Genomic DNA, 20,088 nt, shown 5'->3' on the forward strand with positions numbered 1-20,088 from the left:
ATAACTGCTTGGCACGGGAACCCTAGGGTTACTAGATTTCTGCCTCTTTCTGGTAATTTGCACTTTTCGCCAGGGTCTGATAGTGCTAGTTTTCGGCATATGCACTCTAGAGGACTGACTTTGCTTATGCATGTCTTGCATGAGGATGTGTCCATGCGGTCACGGGTGGATCTCCAGCATGATGGTCAGCTGGGTACGGGCGACTTTCTGGCATTTTACCAATTGCTTTTGATATCGATGCTAGGATCGTGGGCCTTATCGCGCCTTACTTGGCTGATGGGTTTACAATTTCAGGATTATATAATGATTTGCAACGTTTAGGTGCTCCTGCAGACCGGGAAGCTTTGATGCTTTGATGCTTTGATGCTCGCTGGTTACGGGATTTGGGCCTCCCTGTGGATTCATTTGATCTCGTTGCTCTGATTTGAAGAATTCCTAGCATCTCTGTGAGTGCTGAGCTCCGTGAATGTCAATTTCGGGTTATCCATCGAGGCTATCTTACGCACAGTCAACTCCATTATGCCGGTTATGCTGAATCCCCCCTTTGTCAGAAGTGCGCTTTACAGCCACATTCCTTCTTTCATGCTTTTTGGGGATGTCCTAGAGTTAAGTCATTTTGGAGCCGGTTCTTGCTGTATGTGGAAACCCTCTTTGCTCATCCAATGCCGCTGTTGGTGGCAGGTTTTCTGTTAGATAAATATGAAGCCTTTCGGCTTCCACAACGGGGTCACCGTCAGTTTATTTGGAAGTTTGGGGCCCTGGGAAAGAGAGTGATCCTTGCAGCTTGGGTTGATCCTGCTCCACCATGTTATTGGGCTGGCAGAACCGCTTGCATGCACTTATGTTACTGGAACGTAGGGAGGCTCGTCTTAGTGCTAAACGTAAATGACATTTTCTTATTATTTGGGATCCTTATGTTCAATCCTTGTCTCCTTGAGCTCGCAGTGTCATTTTGAATTCCCTTTAAATTGATGATATTGGGAGGCGCCGCAATGCGGTGCCGAAGGTGCGAGTGTGCAGGTTTTCCCCTTCCCTATTTTGGGGGGTTTCCCCTCTTCCTCTTCTACTTTCTCTTTCTCCTTTTTTCTCTTCTCCTTCTCTCTTCTTTGTGGTTGGGGGTGAGGGCTGGGGGACGGGGTATCATCTGTTGTGATGAGAAGTGGCAGATGGAGCTGCAAGCAGTCAACACATGGATGTGGCGCTGGTGTGAGGAAGAAGGATTCCACTTTGTGCACAACTGGTTGACGTTCTGGAGGAAGAGCAAGCTATTCAGGATGGATGGACTCCACCTCGGCGGAGACGGAATAAGGCAACTTGCGGGCAACATCAAGAGAGAAATTGAGAAGTTTTTAAACTAGGAATAAGGGGAAAGCAGACAGTTGACCAAGAGTCGATGATTCGGGAACCGGTATACCCAGAGGATACCATGCAGGAAGATAGCAGGAAAGACTCACCGGATCATAGGCTGGACAGAAATCCTGACGGATCAAAAGAGACACAAGAGGTTAAGGAACTGCAAGAAAATAACAGGCTACAAACTCAAGTGTATGTACACGAACGCAAGGAGCCTAAAGAATAAGATGGGCGAATTAGAAGCTATGGCATAAAAAGATAACCTTGACATCATCTGCATCACAGAAACATGGTGGAACGAGGAAAACGTCTGGGACACTGTGCTACCAGGATACAAGCTATACCACAGAGATAGAGTGGATCAAAAAGGTGGGGGCATTACCCTATACGTCAAAGAGGGAATTGAGTCTACCAGAGAGAACATGAAGAATAAGTTAGAGTCTCTATGGGTCACAATTCCGGGAACAAATGGAATGGAAACAAAGATAGGCATCTACTACCGACCCCCAGGGCAGTCCAAGGAAATTGATGGAGAAATGATTGATGAGATTAAACACAACCGCAAGGGAGACAATGTAGTTATCATGGGTGACCTCAATTATCCGGGGATAGACTGGAACCTAGGCACCTCTGGCAGTGGTAAGGAGACCAAGTTCCTGGATGCTGTAACTGATTGCTTCCTGGAACAACTTGTCAAGGAAAATAAGAGAGGAAATGCAAATCTGGACTTAAATCTAAATGGACTACGAGATCCAGCGCAAGGTGTAGAAGTAGAGGGGACACTGGGAACCAGTGATCACAATATGATCCACTTTGACCTGGATTCAGGGTAGCATCCAATGGCAGGAGGGAGTGGGCATCCCTCCTGCTGATTTTTACAGGAGGGGGCTTTTTCTTATTTTTAATGAGACAGATATTGTGCATGTGTAACACATGCACAACATCCATGTCCATTAAAAAAAAAAAAAAAAAAGGTTTCCTGCCCTGAACAGCTGCGTGGCTTGAGGCCGGTTTGGGGCTTCCCCTGCCAGCTCTGTGGATGTGTGAAAGTCACTCTCACAGTGATTCATCTGTGGGATCAGATAGAGATTGCGATGAACCTCTGCTCAAATCATTTGAATGCAAACTTTTTTGTACATCAATAGCTCTTTTGGAATCAGCCAAAAATCGGATCGGAGCAGGCCCAGTTCTTTTTAACATATTTGCAAGCAATATTGAGGAAAGGCAGTCAGATAAGGTTTGCCTCTTTGGGATGTGGATAACAAGAAGAGAAATGTGGTGAAATATGGACTAGAATTTGGTAGCTAAGATGAAATACTGTATACCACCTTGAGTGAATCTCTTCATAAAGGCAGTTAATAAATCCCAATAAATAAATGCTAAAAAAATGTACGGTCATGCACTTGGGCTGCAAAAATCCAAGGAAAAGGTACAGTATAGTGAGAGTATCTGGCCAAGTAGGTAGAAAAGCTGATGGATGCTTGGGTACATATAGCGAGAAATGATCAACAGATCTCAATATTCTATCATTCATCAGGACCCCTGAGGAAGACGAAGATCTGCTGAAAACGGCCCATGTAGGGTCTGGATTTTACTAACATTTCTGGCAGCAATTAGTGTATTGTAAACTTTGTTTCTGTATTAATGGTATTTTTATATCAATGTTTTTATGACAATTTTATCACAACAAATTTTTGTATTAGATGTCTCCTGTCTACCCAGGGACTATTGTTCCACTTTTGTTGTGTTGGATTTATCAGGACTATTATAGAACATACGTCTCCTTCTTGTTTGCTTTGTGTTTGCTCATCTAGCTATGTGGGTGCAGCAGTGAACATTAACCATAGCTGCATAACTTACTACTACTACTTATCATTTCTATAGTGCTGATAGATGTACACAGCATTGTACATTAAACATGAAAGTGACAGTCCCTGCTCAGTAGAGCTTACAAACAGGACAAATGAGGGATTAGGGTTTACTTATGGTGGGAGTAATTAACTTTGCCAGCGACAGCTAATATTTATTAAAATGCTCACTGCCACCAGCTGAATATTAACCCTTAGGTTTTATAAACTATAAATTAGGTGTTTATTTTCTAGCTAATTATGAGGTTTTTGTGGGTGTTTATTGTTTTTTTGTGCACCAGAGGTACTATTGCTGGAACTTTTTCTGGTGAAAAAGTTATGTACTGTACCTTTGTGTCACTTAGGAGCTGTCAGAATGAAAAAGCACAAAAACTGAGTGGAAGATACAAGCGAAGGTCAGATGAAGGGAAGAGAGAGTACTAGGGAAGTGGTGCTTTTCTGGTGTTTATACAATAAAAAAATCTATTTTAAATTTCTGCATTGGGGTATTTTATTTGCGTTTATCAGTTAAAAACATAAAATTAGGAAGCACATCTTATCTTGTAAGATATGATGAGGCTCATTTTTAAACCTCTGAGGGCTCCTTTTACTAAGGTGCGCTAGAGTTTTTAGCGCATGCAAACTAACGCCAGCTCAATGCTGGCGTGAAGGTCTAGTGCACGCGGCAAAGTAGCGTGCGCTATTCCGTGCGCTAAAGCCCTAACGCGGCTTAGTAAAAGGAGCCCTTAAACACACAAAGTACCATAGGTTTCTATGGTACTTTGTGTGTCTAAGTACTTTGAAAATGAGCCCCAATAAGTGATACAAAAACATTCTAAGAAACTGCCTTCTGCAGTAATGTGGTGATTTCCCTTGCCCTGAATATTTTTGTCTATCTCATGACATACCAGAAGAGTGAATCCGTGTTCAGGCAAAATTCTGTACTGTTCCACCAGCCTCTTCCTGCTGATACTGGGGAGCTCTGGTAGCCTCTCCCGGATTAAGTCGATGTTTACCACTTGCTGAGGATTCACATGGGCTGGTAAGGACTTGGCATCAAAGAGAATCAAAGGTGGAAGGTTTGGCTCTGGCATGAACCTGCCAAGAATGAAAATGCTTCACATTACTTCTACATTTTTCTTATCATGATTTTATTTCTGGTTTTGTTTATCTCGCCCCTTTAAATCTGACACCATATGATAATCTTTTCCAACTTGAAAACAAAGGGCTTTAAAACAAGCCCGATGCCACTGCAGCAAATTTATGCTTTCAGCCATTGCACATGTCCAGACACTGAAAGGCTCAATTTATTTCGCTTGAACAGTTTATTGCAGAGCTGCACCCACTTGCACTGTGCTTCAGTCCTTTCAACGATACCCCTGTGTTCTGCACAGCCATTACTTTCTGCCACTGATTATTTGACCGTTGTCCTCTAAACACCAAGCAGAGTCTATGGTTATGACAGAAAACTGACAGTAAAAGTGTCATTTATAAATTTTGGCTCCATTTACAACCACGCTGTGCAAAGAGACAGACATTCTGGTAGCCAAGTTTGGAGAACCTTGTGTGTTAGAGAAAACCATTCAGTGAGAAACTTTACACAGATGGCCCAATGTATGAAAATTTAAACAAGATGTAAATGCAAATGTGTAGAGAACTAGGCCTAATCAACTCTTTAATAAGCACATTACTCTTTCCCACAGAGGCTTAGGCTTGACAGCAACCTCGAGCTAGCCAGCCTGAGAGGTGTTACAAACAATGTCCTTAGCTAGTGGAAACAGTGAAGAAACTCGCTATGACCTACTGACCTCCCCTCAGAACAGCAAGATGGGTTCACTGTGTTTTGAAGCCACATGAGGTTAATACACAGATCACAGATGTGTGCTTTCAAGTTCTTTGGACACGGGCACAAGAAGCAGTGCTTACCGCTGAACCGTGGAACAAATTTATCTGGCAGGCTTCCCCTGATTATTATGAAAGTTAGGCGAACATAAAATTTGTATGCCATTTGCTATCTGAATGACGCCGTGCTAGGAGACTGTTTCCTGGAACAATTGATGGGAGAGCCGACAAGAGGAAACGTCACCTTGGACTTGGTCCTAAACGACATTATGGGCCGGCAAAGGAAGTAGAAGTCATGGTCCCGCTGGGGACGAGCGATCACAACATAATCAACTTCAAACTCGATGTCGGGAAGGGGAAAAGTACCAAAACCTCAACCACAACTTTAAACTTTAAAAAGGGAAGATATGATAGCCTGAAGTATAGCCGTTGTATAGGGCCATGGTGAGACCTCATCTGGAGTACTGTGTGCAATTCTGGAGGCCACATTACAGTAAAGATGTGCGCAGAATTGAATCGGTTCAACGGACGGCCACCAGGATGATCTCGGGGCTCAAGGGTCTCTTGTACGAAGAGAGACTGAACAAATTGCAGCTCTACACTCTTGAGGAACGTAGGGAGAGGGGAGACATGATCGAAACATTTAAGTACCTCACGGGACGTGTCGAAGTGGAAGATGATATTTTCTTTCTCAAGGGACCCTCGGCCACAAGAGGGCATCCGCTCAAACTCAGGGGCGGAAAATTTCATGGCGACACCAGAAAGTATTTCTTCACAGACAGAGTGGTTGATCATTGGAACAAGCTTCCAGTGCAGGTGATCGAGGCAGACAGCGTGCCAGACTTTAAGAATAAATGGGATACCCATGTGGGATCCCTACGAGGGTCAAAATAAGGAAATTGGGTCATTAGGGCATAGACAGGGGGTGGGTAAGCAGAGTGGGCAGACTTTATGGGCTGTAGCCCTTTTCTGCCGTCATCTTCTATGTTTCTATGGTGAAACAACGGATCAAGAAAAAAAATGGGCAAAGTCAAAATGGTAGAACAGGCATGGTCCCTTCTGAAAAATACTATCACAGAAGCATAAAGCCTCTACATTCCACGGATGTCCAAAGCAAAGAAAACCAAAGGCAAAAGAGAGCCGGCGTGGCTTACTAAAGAGGTGAAGGAAGCCATAAAGGAAAAGAATGACTCCTTTAAAGCATAGAAATGCATGAAAACAACCGAAACTTGGAACAAACACAAGGATGATCAGAAGAAGTGTCACAGGGCGGTGAGGGATGCCAAAAAGGGCTATGAGGAGAAAATAGCGCAGGAGGCCAAAAACTTCAAGCCCCTTTTCAGGTACGTGAAAGGGAGAAAACACGCAAAAGAGGCAGTGGGACTGCTGGACGACCAGGGAAGGAAAGGGTGCATCAAGGAAGACAAACAAATCACAAACAGACTAAATTCCTTCTTTGTGTCTGTCTTTACAAAGGAAGACACTGCAACAATTCCAGAAGCAGTGAAAGCTTTCAAAGGAGTAACAGAAGACAGCCTTACCACAGTAGAAGTGGACTTGGACCAGATCTACCGCCAGATCGACAAACTCAAAAGTGACAAATCTCCTAAGGAGTGAGAGGGAGATATCCTGCATATGGTGGAGGGGAGGGAGATATGCATGGAGAAGAGAGAGGAAGAAATGTTGGACATAGGGTAGAGGGCAGGTAAAATGCGTCCAGCATTGGTCTCCATACCTAAAGAAGGATATAAAACTGCTGGAGAGGGTGCAGAGATGAGCAACAAAGCTGGTGAAAGGTATGGAGAACCTGGATTTTGAGGAATGACTTAAGAGACTTTTCTCCTTGAGAAAAGGAGACCGCGAGGGGATATGATTGAGACTTTCAAAATACTGAAAGGAATCGACAAAATAGAGCAAGAAAAAACATTATTTACAATGTCCAATGTGACACGGACAAGAGGACATGGACTGAAGCTAAGGGGGAGGACAAGTTCAGAACAAATATCATGAAGTTCTGCTTCACACAACGAGTGGTGGACATCTGGAATGCTCTTCCAGAAGAGGTAATTGCGGAATCCACCGTTCTAGGATTTAAGGGTAAGTTAGATGTGCATCTCCTTATGAGTGGCATAGAATGACATGGGTAAGGGTAAGCTAGATGCACTTCTCTTTACGAGAAGCTTAGAGTGATATGGGGACTAAAACTATGCCAGGGTACACCTGGCGGGGCCTCCGTGTGTGCGGATCGCTGGACTTGATGGACCTAGGGTCTGTTCCAGAGATGGCACTTCTTATGTTCTTATGTTATGTTCTAAGTTTGTGTGCTGCTCTACAGCATGGTTTTCTGCATCTGCCTCAGCATTGGTAGCACACATTCACTAGAACTTCAAAACTGAAATACATAGATATGCTTACAGTGATTTTATGTCTTGTTTTGTCCCTCAGTTTTCTCTACCTTGCTGCCTCCCTTCTCAGAGCAGGGGCAGCTGAATACCTTTTTTTTGGGGTGGGAGGGGAGGACAAGAAAGCCAACCACTGTCCTCCACCCCAAGTCTTATAATTGTTGATCCTGTATGGGGTCCGAACGAGCATTCTCAGGTGGCCCAAGACATGCACGCTTAGTTTTGTATATTGCTGATGATGGCTGCCATAGTGATAGAAGCCATCTTATGTATCTCAATGGGCCTGAAAGTGTCACCTTTTCAGCATGATCACGAGACACATAACACCAGGGAATTCAAACTCAAGAACTTCTATTCTGTAGCTCACAGCATGAGCTATGGGAACAGGTACCATCTCATTTACCCGATGTATTCTAAGCAGCCCTACTATCTTAATTATTTTCATACGAACCGTCTCTTTTGTAAGCAGAGTGCTGTCTATTAGACAACCATGTGTACACCTCCTACCAGTGGCCAGTCTCCAATCCTTTCCTTGGTGAATACCAATCAAAAAGATTTGTTCACTGCATCAGCTTTTCCTCATTACATGTTATTTTTTTCATCTTTCAATCTTAAGGGTAGAGCTAGGGGTGGCTTCATATGGGCAGTGGTCCTGCTCACTTTGTAGTCAAGCCAATCAGCTGCAATAGTACAGCCAATGAGAGGAAATCTGTCAACATTCACACTGTCTAGAACTTACTAGTGCTGCCTGATTCACTCGTGAATCGATTCACTTTCTAAAAAAAAACAAACAACCCCCAACGGACTCACCAATTCAGTGAGTCCTGACTCCTGACATACTTCTGGGCATCCTAAAGTGGCAGCAGCTGTGGTGGTGACCAGCTTGGCAGAAGCAGTGTGGTGAATAGGCTTTTTCTGACCTACACAGTGAACGGCTTCTCCTGGCCTGCCTGATAATGCAGTAGAGTGAAGCCATGGCAGGCAGGCCACGAGAAGTATTTTCACCATGCTGCTTCTGCCAAGCCAGTCACCGCCACCATTGCTGCTACTTTAAGAGGCCTGAAGAGGGGTGGGGGTGGGGGAGGTCAGTCAGGAGGTGCTGCATAGAGGTTGAGATGGAGGGATGAAAAGCTGCAGCACAGGGGGATAGGAAGGAGGAAAGCTGCTGCACATGGGGAAGAGAGAGGAGAGGAAGGGATAGATGCTGCAGAGGTAGAAAGGAGTGAGAGATTAGAGAATGACACGGTAACAAAATTCATCACCGTTCCCGTCCCCGCGGATAACCGTGGGAAACCATCTTCATGTCATTCTTTAAGGAGAGAGGGAAGAATCAGAGTATGAATGGCCACAACCACTGACCTGCAAGCTTTGCTTTGAAGAATGCTGGTGTAGAAGGATTGAGATTGAATAGACACTAGAAAATGACATGAGATTATTTCCTGCGGTTATCCGCGGGGACGGGAACAGTGATGAATTTTGTCACTGTGTCATTCTCTAGGAGATATCCTGCATATGGTGGAGGGGAGGGAGACATGCATGGAGAAGAGAGAGGAAGAAATGTTGGACATAGGGTAGAGGGCAGGTAAAATGGGAAGAAAGAAATGGTGCACATGATAATGGAGGGAAGGAAGAGAGAGATGCTGCATGGAGGGGAATGGAGGGCACAAGGCAGAAAGAGAGAGATATGGTAGACAGTAGGAAAGAAACAGAAATGTTGGATATGGCAGTGGAAGGGAAGGTACAGAGATGGAAGATGTATGGTGAACACCAAAAAAGAAAAAAATATCAAATGAGCAGGAGACCCTGGCAAGTGAGTTAACAGAAGACAAATAGAAACTAGAGCCTAGGACCAACATGATTTGAATAATAAAATGACCAGACAACAAAAGGTAGAAAAAATAATTTAATTTTTTTGTGATTACAATGTGTCGGATTTGAAATGTATATCCCGCTAGAGCTGGTGTTGATCCTTGCCCAGCCTGAAATTAAGGCTACTGGAAATGTTTAGTGGGGATATTAAATTGTAAACATTATTAGTACCTCACTATACCTTAAATAGGCTGCAGTGAAATCACCGTATAAAAAGATCCAATATCAGGCCTTTTTCAAATATCCAGTTAGTAAGTTAATACAAAAGGGAGTCTTTCAATAATTAAAGACCGTTTGTAAGCATGCAGAGATTTACATACCTGTAATCCTGCTTTCCTTCTTTATCTCTCATTGAGGTGGTATACCTAAACATATAAACACAGTTTATCACATATCTCTTCCATTTTTCAAGTTCTGCAATTCTGCTGTTGCTACTGTAATTATCAGGTATGACACTGCTCCTGCTTCTGAGACTGCTGACTATATACTCTTGCAGTGAGAGAAATAGCATCAATTGCTTTCAAGGCAAACAATACACATTTTGATGTGACTATGTTGTGTGACTGAAACTTAACTATGTGATCTGCCCGAGACACCACTTTAAACCTTATGGCAAGATGGACTACTAAGAGAACCTCGCACAGATACAATCAATTGGTTCCAGCCACTTTTAAGTATGGAAAGCTGCACTCCTACAAAATCTATAGCTGTGTTTTCCTAAATTGGTTTCTTTAATGGATACAAGATTAAGACCGAGATGTCATTAAAAAAGTAATTTTATTTCGGCGTTTTTCTACCTACAGAATACATTTTTTTTTTCCTCCTTGAGGTTTACTGAGTGCCTTCACGTCGTGAACCCATTGTATAAAATCCATACTGAATCTCAAAAAGGTGACAGGGGAGAGGGGAGGAAAGGAAGACTACCGGTTGCACGTTACCCATGATAGATGGGTGCCTATCTGCAACTTTACACACTAGAGTTAAGTACACTTACAATTATGCCTTTTAACTGTTAATTCCTGTCAATGGTTCTAAATGGATTTGAAACAATAAGACTAGGAATTTACAGATTAATACAAGATAAAATACATACTAATAGCAAACCTAATGTTGTCTTAGAAGAAGATATTTTTGAAACAGGACAGTCTTTATAGCTTTTTTAAAGATAGCATAGCTTGATAAGAATCTTATCTCACTAGGTAGAGAGGACCAAGCACTAGCAGCTTGATAAGAAAATAAAGAGGAAAACACTTTCACTGATGGAATACCTCTAGGATTTGGAAAGGTTATAACCACAGAATTGTGTGTTAGGCGATATTGGATGATTGCTGGCCTACAGATAAGTTGAAGCATATAAGCACTTTTTATCACTTACCTCTCCCCCCCCTTTTTTTTTAACCAGTTCTGCAATTCTGCTATTGCTACTGTACGAGAATTATCAGGTACTACATTGCTCCTGCTTCTGAGACCGCTGATCCCATAACTCTTGCAGTGAGAGAAACAGCATCAAATGCTCTGAAAGCAAACAATACACTTTTGATGCGAATATGTTGTATGACTGAAACTTAACTACGTGGTCTGCCTGAGACATCACTTTAAACCTTATGGCAAGATGGCTACAAAGAGAACCTAGTACAGATACAATCAATTGGTTCCAGCTGCTTTTAAGTATGGAAAGCTGCTTATTCTAGGAAAAAGCTGTGAATTTCCCCAAGTCCATCTTAATAATGGCTTATGGATTTTAAACCCTGTTAAGCTAACTGCTTTCAACACATCCTCTGGCAATTAATTCCAGAGTTTAATTACACACTGAGTGAAGAAATATTTTCTCCAGTTTGTTTTAAATTTACTATTTACTAGCTTCATCACATGCCCCCTAGTCCTGGTATTTTTGGAAAGAGCAAACAAATGATTCACATCTACCCTTTCCACTCCACTCGGTATTTTATAGACCTCTATCATATCTCCCCCTAAGCCATATCTTCTCCAAGTTGAAGAGCCACTTTAGTCTTTCTTCATAGGGAAGTCGTCCCATCTCCTTTAACGCCTTTCTCTATACCTTTTCTAATTCTGTTATATCTTTTTCTGAGATATGACGACCAGAATTGCATACAGTATACGAAGTGTGGCCGTACCATAGAGCGATACAAAGACATTATAACATTTTCCTCTTTGTTTTTAATTCCTTTCCTGATAATTCTTAACATTCTATTTGCTTTCTTAACTGTCGCCACACACTGAGCTCAAGGGTTTCAACATATCCTCAACGATGACACTTAGAGCAAGATTCTCAAAACTTTAGCCATCGCTAAACTGTTTTCCGGCAGTTTAGCCTGTACGCATTTTAGCGGTGGATTATCAAAACATATTCTCTCTGTCTTTAGCGAGGTTTATAGCAGTCTCCGACAACGGCATGAAAATATGCTCTTTAACATGGAAATGAGCTCTCTGGTGGATTCCTAAAAATCGCTGGCGACAAAAAGCAGCGACTGGTCCGGGGGTGCCGTTAAGAGTGCCAGCACTTGTATTTTGACTGTGGCTAATGAAAAAAAAAGTATATCTATATATTTTTAGAGGAGGGTAGTATAATCATGCTTCTTTTGAATTTTTGGGAGAGACAAGCATATTTCATGCGCTTGTTAAAAGCCAACGTTTCCTCTTGAAAGCATGTATGATACCCTTGTCTTATGTGTTTATGGCTGTGGGTCTTGATTAAATTTTACATTAAAAACAAATTACAAGATTTACCTAAATTATAGTATGTTTTTTTTGGAAAGAAAGGCATGCTTTATGCGCGATTGATAAAAGTCGACATTGCTTCTCTCCCTCCTCTTCCTTCCATTCGTCCAATAGTGCAGCAGGAGAGTGGGGTTTTTTTTGTTTATTTTACAGCGTTTTTCTGCGCATGTGCCTATCAGCGATGGGCACATGCAAATGTAGGAAATCTTCACTGCTGTCCGCTGATCTTATTTGCATGCGCAATTTTTAAAGAATGTCTCAGGTTTTTAGATTCAGTATCAAAACGGCTGCATTATCAGACCGTCGCTTTTTAGTGGCGATCACAGAGACATGGTTCACAGAGAACCATGACTGGGATGTAGTTATACTAGGCTATAATCTGTTCAGGAAAGACAGGTTAGGAAGAAAAGGAGGCGTGGCATTATATTTAAAGAACATTTAAAGCCACACAATTGCAGGATCTGCAGGGCAAGAAAGAGGCACTGTGGATCAATTTAGAAAGAGGGAATGGTGAATATATTTACATTAGTGTGATATGCAGGCCTCCTTCACAGATGGAAGAAGTAGACAGAGATTTAATAGTAGACATTCAGAATATATCTAAGAAAGGGGAAGTCTTGCTAATAGGTGATTTTAACAAGCCGGATGCTGATTGGGGCATCCCTATTGCAGGGTCTTCTAGAAGTGGGAAAATTCTGGATTCTCTACAAGAAGAACTGTTCCAGCAGTTGGTAATGGAACCCACACGGGATGGGGTCATACTGGACTTAGTGCTTACAAACAGGGAAAGTGTTTCTGATGTTACAATGGGTGATCATCTGGCATCCAGTGATCACTGCATGGTACAGTTTAATATTAAGACGGGTTCAGAGAAGGGCTCATTCAAAAGCAAAAGTTCTAGACTTTAAAAAAACTAACTCTGTTCGGATGGGGGTCTACGTCAAGGAATTATTGTCTGGATGGGAACGTCTGGAAGGAGTGGAAATGCGGTAGGCAAAACTGAAAGGAGTGATTGTAAGGGCGACAAATCTTTTTGTGAGGCAAGTAAGTAAAAGTAAGAGGTAAAGAAGGCCACTTTGGTTCTCAAAAGTAGTAGCTGAGAAGGTAAGGAATAAGAGGTTAGCTTTCATAAACTACAAAAGATCGCAAAATGAGGAAAACAGGCAAAAATATCTGGAAAAGTTAAGAGAGGCTGGTTTTGTAATCAGGAAAGCAAAGATGCAAATGAAAGAAAAAATAGCTGACATGATAAAACGGGACAACAAGACATTGTTTAGATATATTAGTGATAGGAAGAAGTGCAAAAGTGGCATTGTGAGACTCAAAGGTGAAGGGGAGGAATATGTACAAGCTGATAAAGAAAAGGCCGCATTGCTTAACAGATATTTCTGTTCTGTGTTCACGACTGAAGCACTGGGAGCAGGACCGCAGAAGACAAATGTGAATAGGGATGGAGGAGTAATAGACCCTGATAGATTTTCAGAGGATTGTGTTCATGAGGAGCTAGCTAAAATAAAGGTAGACAAAGCAATGGGGCCGGATGGAGTACATCATGGGGTGCTGAAGGAACTTGGGGAAGTTCTGGCAGCTCTGCTGACTGACCTTTTCAACGAGTCTCTAGAGTCAGGAGTGGTACCGAAGGACTGGTGAAGGGCGGATGTAGTCCCTCTCCACAAAAGTGGAAGTAAGGAAGAAGTAGGGAATTACAGGCCAGTAAGTCTGACTTCTGTGAATGGAAACACTTTTAAAACAGAGAATGGTCAAGTTTCTGGAATCTTGTGGATTACAGGACCGGAGACAACATGGATTCACTAGAGGTAGGTCTTGTCAGACAAATCTGATCAATTTCTTTGACTGGGTAACCAGAGAATTGGATAGAGGATGTGCACTAGGTGTGGTGTATTTAGATTTTAGCAAAGCCTTTGACAGTGTTCCACACAGACGTCTAAAAAATAAACTGAGTGCCCTCGGGCTGGGTCAAGAATTGGTTAAGTGGAAGGCAACAGAGGGTGGTGATCAATGGAGATCGCTCTGAGGAAAGGGATGTTACCAGTGGTGTGCCTCAAGGTTCTGTTCTTGGGGCTGTTCTTTTTAACATTTTTATAAATGATTATTGCTGAAGGGTTGTCAGGTAAGATTTGCCTCTTTGCGAATGATACCAAAATCTGCAATAGACACGCCGGAATAACATGAAGAAAGACCTGGCGAAGCATGAAGAACGGTCTGAAATTTGACAGCTAAAATTTAATGCTAAGAAATGCAAGGTCATGCATTTGAGCTGCAAAAACTGAGGGAACAGTACAGATTAGGGAGTGAAGAGCTTATATGCACGACAGAAGAGCGGGACTTGGATGTGATTGTATGTGATGATCTTAAGGTGGCCAAACAGGTTGAAAAGGTGACGGTGAAAGCTAGAAGGATGCTAGGTTGCATAGGGAAAGATATGGTCAGTAGGAAAAAGGAGGTATTGATGCCTCTGTACAAGACTCTGATGAGACCTCATTTAGAATATTGTGTACAATTCTGGAGGCCGTACCTTTAAAAAGATATAAAAAGGATGGAGTCGGTCCAGAGGAAGGCTACAAAAATGGTATGTGGTCTTCATCATAAGGTGTATGGGGAGAGACTTAAAAGATCTCAATCTGTATACTTTGGAGGAAAGGCGGGAGAGGGGAGATATGATAGAGACGTTTAAAAACATATGTAATGTAAATGCGCATGAGTCGAGTCTCTTTAATTTGAAAGGAAATTCTGCAATGAGAGGGTATAGGATGAAGTTAAGTGGTGAATGGCTCCGGAGTAATCTAAGGAAATACTTTTTTACAGAAAGGGTAGTAGATGCATGGAACCAGAAGAGGTGGTGGAGACAGAGACTGTCTGAATTCAAAAGGGCGTGGGATAGGCACGTGGGATCTCTCGGCGAGAGAAAGAGATAATGGTTACTGCGGATGGGCAGACTAGATGGGCCATTTCATGTTTCTATGTTAAATATATGTAGACAGTAGATATACAGTATGTCCTAATTTTGGGCCCTCCCTAGTCCTGTCCAAAACACACCCATAACATGCCCCCTTGCTGTTTGAACTGCAGTATAGAACATCCATAGGGTGTCTATGTTAACTGTTCTACCAAGGTAAGGAATATTATAACAGCAGTGGAGTGTTTCAAGCATGTGGATATATTTGCCGTTCACAAGCTCTCCCACAAATGCCACCAAACTTGATCTATGATGTCAAACATGACTAGCTGGGGTAAGTAACTCATGCTATCCCTTGGCACCTCTTTGAACCTGCTCACTTAAATTATTTCCACATCAGGAAACCTGTGCTCAATAGGAAGTACTCGTAAATTCATAGGTACCTGACAGAATAATAAAAAATCTCTTTGATATAAAGAGCTACTGCAAGACTATGTAATGAAGTCTTTGCCTCTCGCTTGTTGTACACTGCTTTCCATAATTAGAGGCTGCAACTAGAAAGAGGATCATGTAATATAATCTTACCCAAGTTTGAAATCAAAGGCTCTTGTTTCATTCAGAACTTTTCCTCCATTTTCAAGGACTTCAGTTTGTCTTTTAATTTCATAGTCTAGAAGAAATAGAGCAAACATTATGTTTTGGTTAAACTAGAACTGTGCCTTTTAGAGCACTGGTTTTTTTTTTCTGTTGGAGAATCAATCAATGCTTTTCTCTGCTGGACAGAAATTGTAAGACACATGTTTGTTAACTCTGAATAGTTTCACAAGTGAAAACGTGCTGTTAGTAAGTATTGGGGGGGGGGGGGGGAACTACAATCATTCAGACATAACTTCCAACACTGAAATTCTCGTACGTACATAAACAGTGGAGAAAAACCGACCTCAATACAATGACTGCTGGGCCTCAAGGCACCCAAAGTAGTCTGTATCATCACTGGTCTGTGAAAACACCCCACACATGAAAATTGTTAGTCATGCACTCTCATAGTCCTTTAAATATATTTGTGCTTCAAATTTTTAATAAATATGATTGACAAACTCTCTGGCTCCACCCCAATAAACTTAGATAAGAGTGGCTACAACTGGGTAAGTTATCATTAAATCAATACATAGTAACATAGTAGATGACGGCAGATAAAGACCCGAATGGTCCATCCAGTCTGCCCAACCTGATTCAATTTAAATTTTTTAATTATTTCTTCTTAGCTATTTCTGGGCAAGAATCCAAAGCTTTACCCGGTACTGTGCTTGGGTTCCAATGATAAATCAACGATTTCATAACTTATCCAGTTGCCATTGTATCATTCCTTCTACAAGAATCTCCCCAACCCCGAGATGTCCTGTCTGTCTGTCCAAATTAGACTGTACCCTCTTCTGAGAGTGTGGCGCAGTGGTTAGAGCTACAGCCTCAGGACTCTGAGGTTGTGGGTTCAAATCCTGTGCTGCTCCCTGTGACCCTGGGCAAGTCACTTAATCCTCCACTGTCCCAGGCACATTAGATAGATTGTGAGCACACCGGGACAGATAGGGAAAATGCTTGAAGTACCTGTGTGTAAACCGCTTTGAGTGTGGTTGTAAAAACTACACAAAGACAGTGTACAAGTCCCCATCTCTTTCCTTTTCTATTGAATGTTAAATGTACAGAGCTGTGTATACCTTTCAGCGCGATAGAAATGATAAGTAGTAGTAATTTTAGTTGGTGTAACTTCTTGCATCCAAAGTTGAGCACAGACCCTGGCACTATGCGCTATTCTATGATGGACACCAATCCTGGAATGCTGAGTGCCATTTACTGAATCCAATCCTAAGTCCCTTAACCTTCATTATTTTGGCACTGCGGTCTTTTTACTATTCACAAGTGCTTCATTAGCATCACAGCCACTCTTAGGGGGTGACAATCAGTGCTTGTCTAGGGATACAATGCAATCCCTAGTAATAATTATTATAAGTTCATCCCTTTTCTTCCCAAGCTTCTCTGCATGAGACTTATACGAGGGTTGATTCATAAGTCATGCAAACTATTTTTTTCTCTCTCAAAAATGCACCCCACTGGAAATCTAATATATACAGTGTGTGACATGTATTTCTTAATGTTGCTACCAGATAAGAGATGAGTGCAGGAGTATCTGGTAGGGGAGAAGCAAAAAACATAACATTTGAAATCATAGTTTTATTATGGCATACAGTGTACAACATGAACAACAAAGTACAAGTTCAAACGGTTTAACTGTTAACATCCTTCAAAGTAGTCTCAAATGCAGCTGATGGCATTCACCGCCTTCCCCATCAATGGCAACGAACCATGGACAACCTGGGAAACAGTGATTTCAAATGTCATTTTTTTTGCTTCTCCCCTACCTGAGACCGCTGCACTCATCTCTTATCTGGTGGCAACATTCAGTACATGTCACATACTTTCAAATGAATATACAGTAAAACCCTGGATGCAAGTAACTTGGTTTGCAATTTTAACTTGATATACAAGCAATGTCTTGCAATACAAGTACACACAGTATACACTGTCACAAGCCTGATCCCAGTACTGGCCTGGTGCCAATGGAAAACCTCAGAAACCGCCCGGTGAAATTAGTCAGGGCTGATCACTATGTGCCTGCAAGCCAGGAACAAGATCAGGAAGCGCAGGCTGTGTTCAAGCAGGGCTTAGCCCATAATCCTGTGAAAACTGGTATTGCCCCTTTAAATCTATCGTTTTGGAAAGGGCTAGCCAAACAGGGCAGAAGGCAGCCTCAGCAGAAGAAAGCCCTTCCCCCGAGTAGGGCGTGGCGTGGCACAGCAGCACTGGAACAGTTAGAAAGCTGTCTGTCTCGGAGAGGAAGGCAGTCCAGGGAAGTTCCCATGTGGAAGGAACCTCCACCAGCCCAGGAACCCACAGATGTGGAAATGATACACCCAGAGGCAGAGGAACAAACACAGGAGAACCAGGTATTAGAAGACATGGACTGGAGTACTCTGCCAGAGCTTGCTTTTCCAGAAGCCATGGAAGTGAGCTGATCTGACTGTGTGTTTGCCTTGCAAAGTTGTTTTTTGGGGTTTTTGTGTGTTGGCTGTCCTGCTACTGGGACAATGCTTAAGAGCAGTTAGGCAACATTGGTAATGAACTTTTGAGTGGGTGAAAACCCTGAAGGTTGGGTGTCGGTTTTACCAGACATCCATGTAGGGAGTTTTGTGGGTTATATTTTTGTTCTTTGACTTTCCAAAGAGCTGAATTGGCAAATCCAGTAACCTTCCGCTCTTTAATGCTTGGAGAGAAGGGAGAAGACCTGCAACATTGCACAATGCTGAGTTTTGTGTTTGGACTGAAGACTGCCTGGGACTAAATTGTACTTTGTGCTGTTACTACAAAGTAGGACTTACCTGGGACATAAGTTAAGCACTTGATGAATGAATAACTTGACCATTAATTTTTTTCATCAAAACGGGACATTTATTAATATTCAGTCCTGCCCCCAATCCCGCCGTAGCCCCGCCCCCAATTTCTTCCATTCATTTTTCATGTACACACAATATCTTATTTCATAACCATAAAATTAAAAAAACAACACAAAGCACCCTATATGCAGAGAAAATGTTAATTATCATTTATATTTGGGGGGTTTTCAAAGATGTCACCTCAGTAACTATAGAAAAATAGACTGTTGTTGGATATTTAAAGGAGGAGAGGAGAAGATGGATTAGATAATATAAGATATAGGAAAATGATACTTTTTATTAAATATATGACTATGATAGAATTTTCTTGAATGAAATAAAATGTATGGGGAATGAATTAGAGATTGGTGAAATGATAAAAATGCATTAATGGAATGTTAAGAAATAAATATGGTTATGTGACTAAAGGTTAAATAATAGATAGAGAAATTAATTACTTTAAAATGGAAAAAGAAGAGAGATATAATTAGATATATTGTGGAGAGGTAGTGAGTTTGTCTCAATAAAGGATAAAGGGGTTATTAATAAATATTGGTTGCCTGGGGGGGAGGGGGGAAGTTGGGATTACTGTCCAATGTGTGTCCTTAAGCAGTCATTATATTGGGGGGGGGGGAAGAAGGTGGGTATTAAAGATATTACTAGGATGATTAAGGAAAAGATTAATAAGGGATTGGGTAATTTGGAGGTAAGAATGTGTGCCATGGGGAGAAGTTTTTTAGATCTTAGTTATGGAAGAAGGGAAGAGGAAGATTATGATAAGGAGTATAAAATATATTATGTCTTTTAAGATATTTTCTATTAATGTCAATGGCCTGAATCATGTAATCAAAAGGAAAAAGGTATTATCATTTTTAAAGAAGCAAAACGCGGATGTTTATTGTCTGCAGGAGACCCATCTTAATATAAAGGAATCACAGAAACTAACGGGTGGGTGGGTGAAAGAATGTTTTTTTTGCTCCAGCAGAGGGTAAAAAAGCAGGAGTAGCAGTTCTTATAAATAAAAAGTGTATGGCCAATTTTAAGATAATAAATTTGGACCCATATGGAAGATGGCTACATGTTGATATAAGTATGGGAAATAATGCCCTGACGTTGTTCAATATATATGCCCCTAATTCGAATCAATCAGAATTCTTTAAAAAATTGCAGAGTATGTTGTTACCACTGGCTGCTTCTAATTTAGTGGTGGCTGGAGATTTTAATGCTGTAATGGATCCATTAATGGATAAAAAACCAGGTAAAAGTATAAAATCTTTAGGTTTAGATAATTTGGTTCAATCATGTGATTTGAAGGATATATGGAGTATTCTTCATTTTAAAGATCAGGAATTTTCATTTTGTTCACAGGTTCATAAATCATTTTCAAGAATAGATTATATTTTTATTTCATCACATAAGGTGCAGCAAGTGATTAAGGCTTCCATTGATCCCATTATCATTTCGGATCATGCGGGAGTATGGATAGATTTACAATTAGATCAATTAGAAAATAGAAGACCTCTTTGGAGATTTGATAATGCATTGCTTGTGGATGAAAAATTTTTGGAAAATTTTAAAACACAAATTAGTGATTTCTTTCAAATTAATTTAGTGGAAGATACATCTATTGA

General features: G+C 41.5%; 1 protein-coding gene across 2 annotated transcripts in view; it reads right to left on the bottom strand.

Annotated features, from left to right (window-relative positions):
• The window catches only part of GATB (glutamyl-tRNA amidotransferase subunit B), a 178,691-nt gene that overhangs the window by 56,301 nt on the left and 102,302 nt on the right, over positions 1-20,088 (bottom strand). For both annotated transcript variants that reach the window (XR_004539110.1, XM_033940686.1), the window contains exons 7-9: positions 15,555-15,639; positions 9,634-9,678; positions 4,109-4,298 (exon numbers count right to left, since the gene is read on the bottom strand). Coding sequence is in view for 1 of the 2 variants with exons in the window: in XM_033940686.1 (XP_033796577.1) it covers positions 4,109-4,298; positions 9,634-9,678; positions 15,555-15,639 (320 nt within the window). In the remaining variant the exon portion in view is untranslated. The remainder of the gene's footprint in view (positions 1-4,108; positions 4,299-9,633; positions 9,679-15,554; positions 15,640-20,088) is intronic.

The sequence above is a fragment of the Geotrypetes seraphini genome, chromosome 1 (assembly GCF_902459505.1).
Source record: "Geotrypetes seraphini chromosome 1, aGeoSer1.1, whole genome shotgun sequence".
Classification (NCBI taxonomy): domain Eukaryota; kingdom Metazoa; phylum Chordata; class Amphibia; order Gymnophiona; family Dermophiidae; genus Geotrypetes; species Geotrypetes seraphini.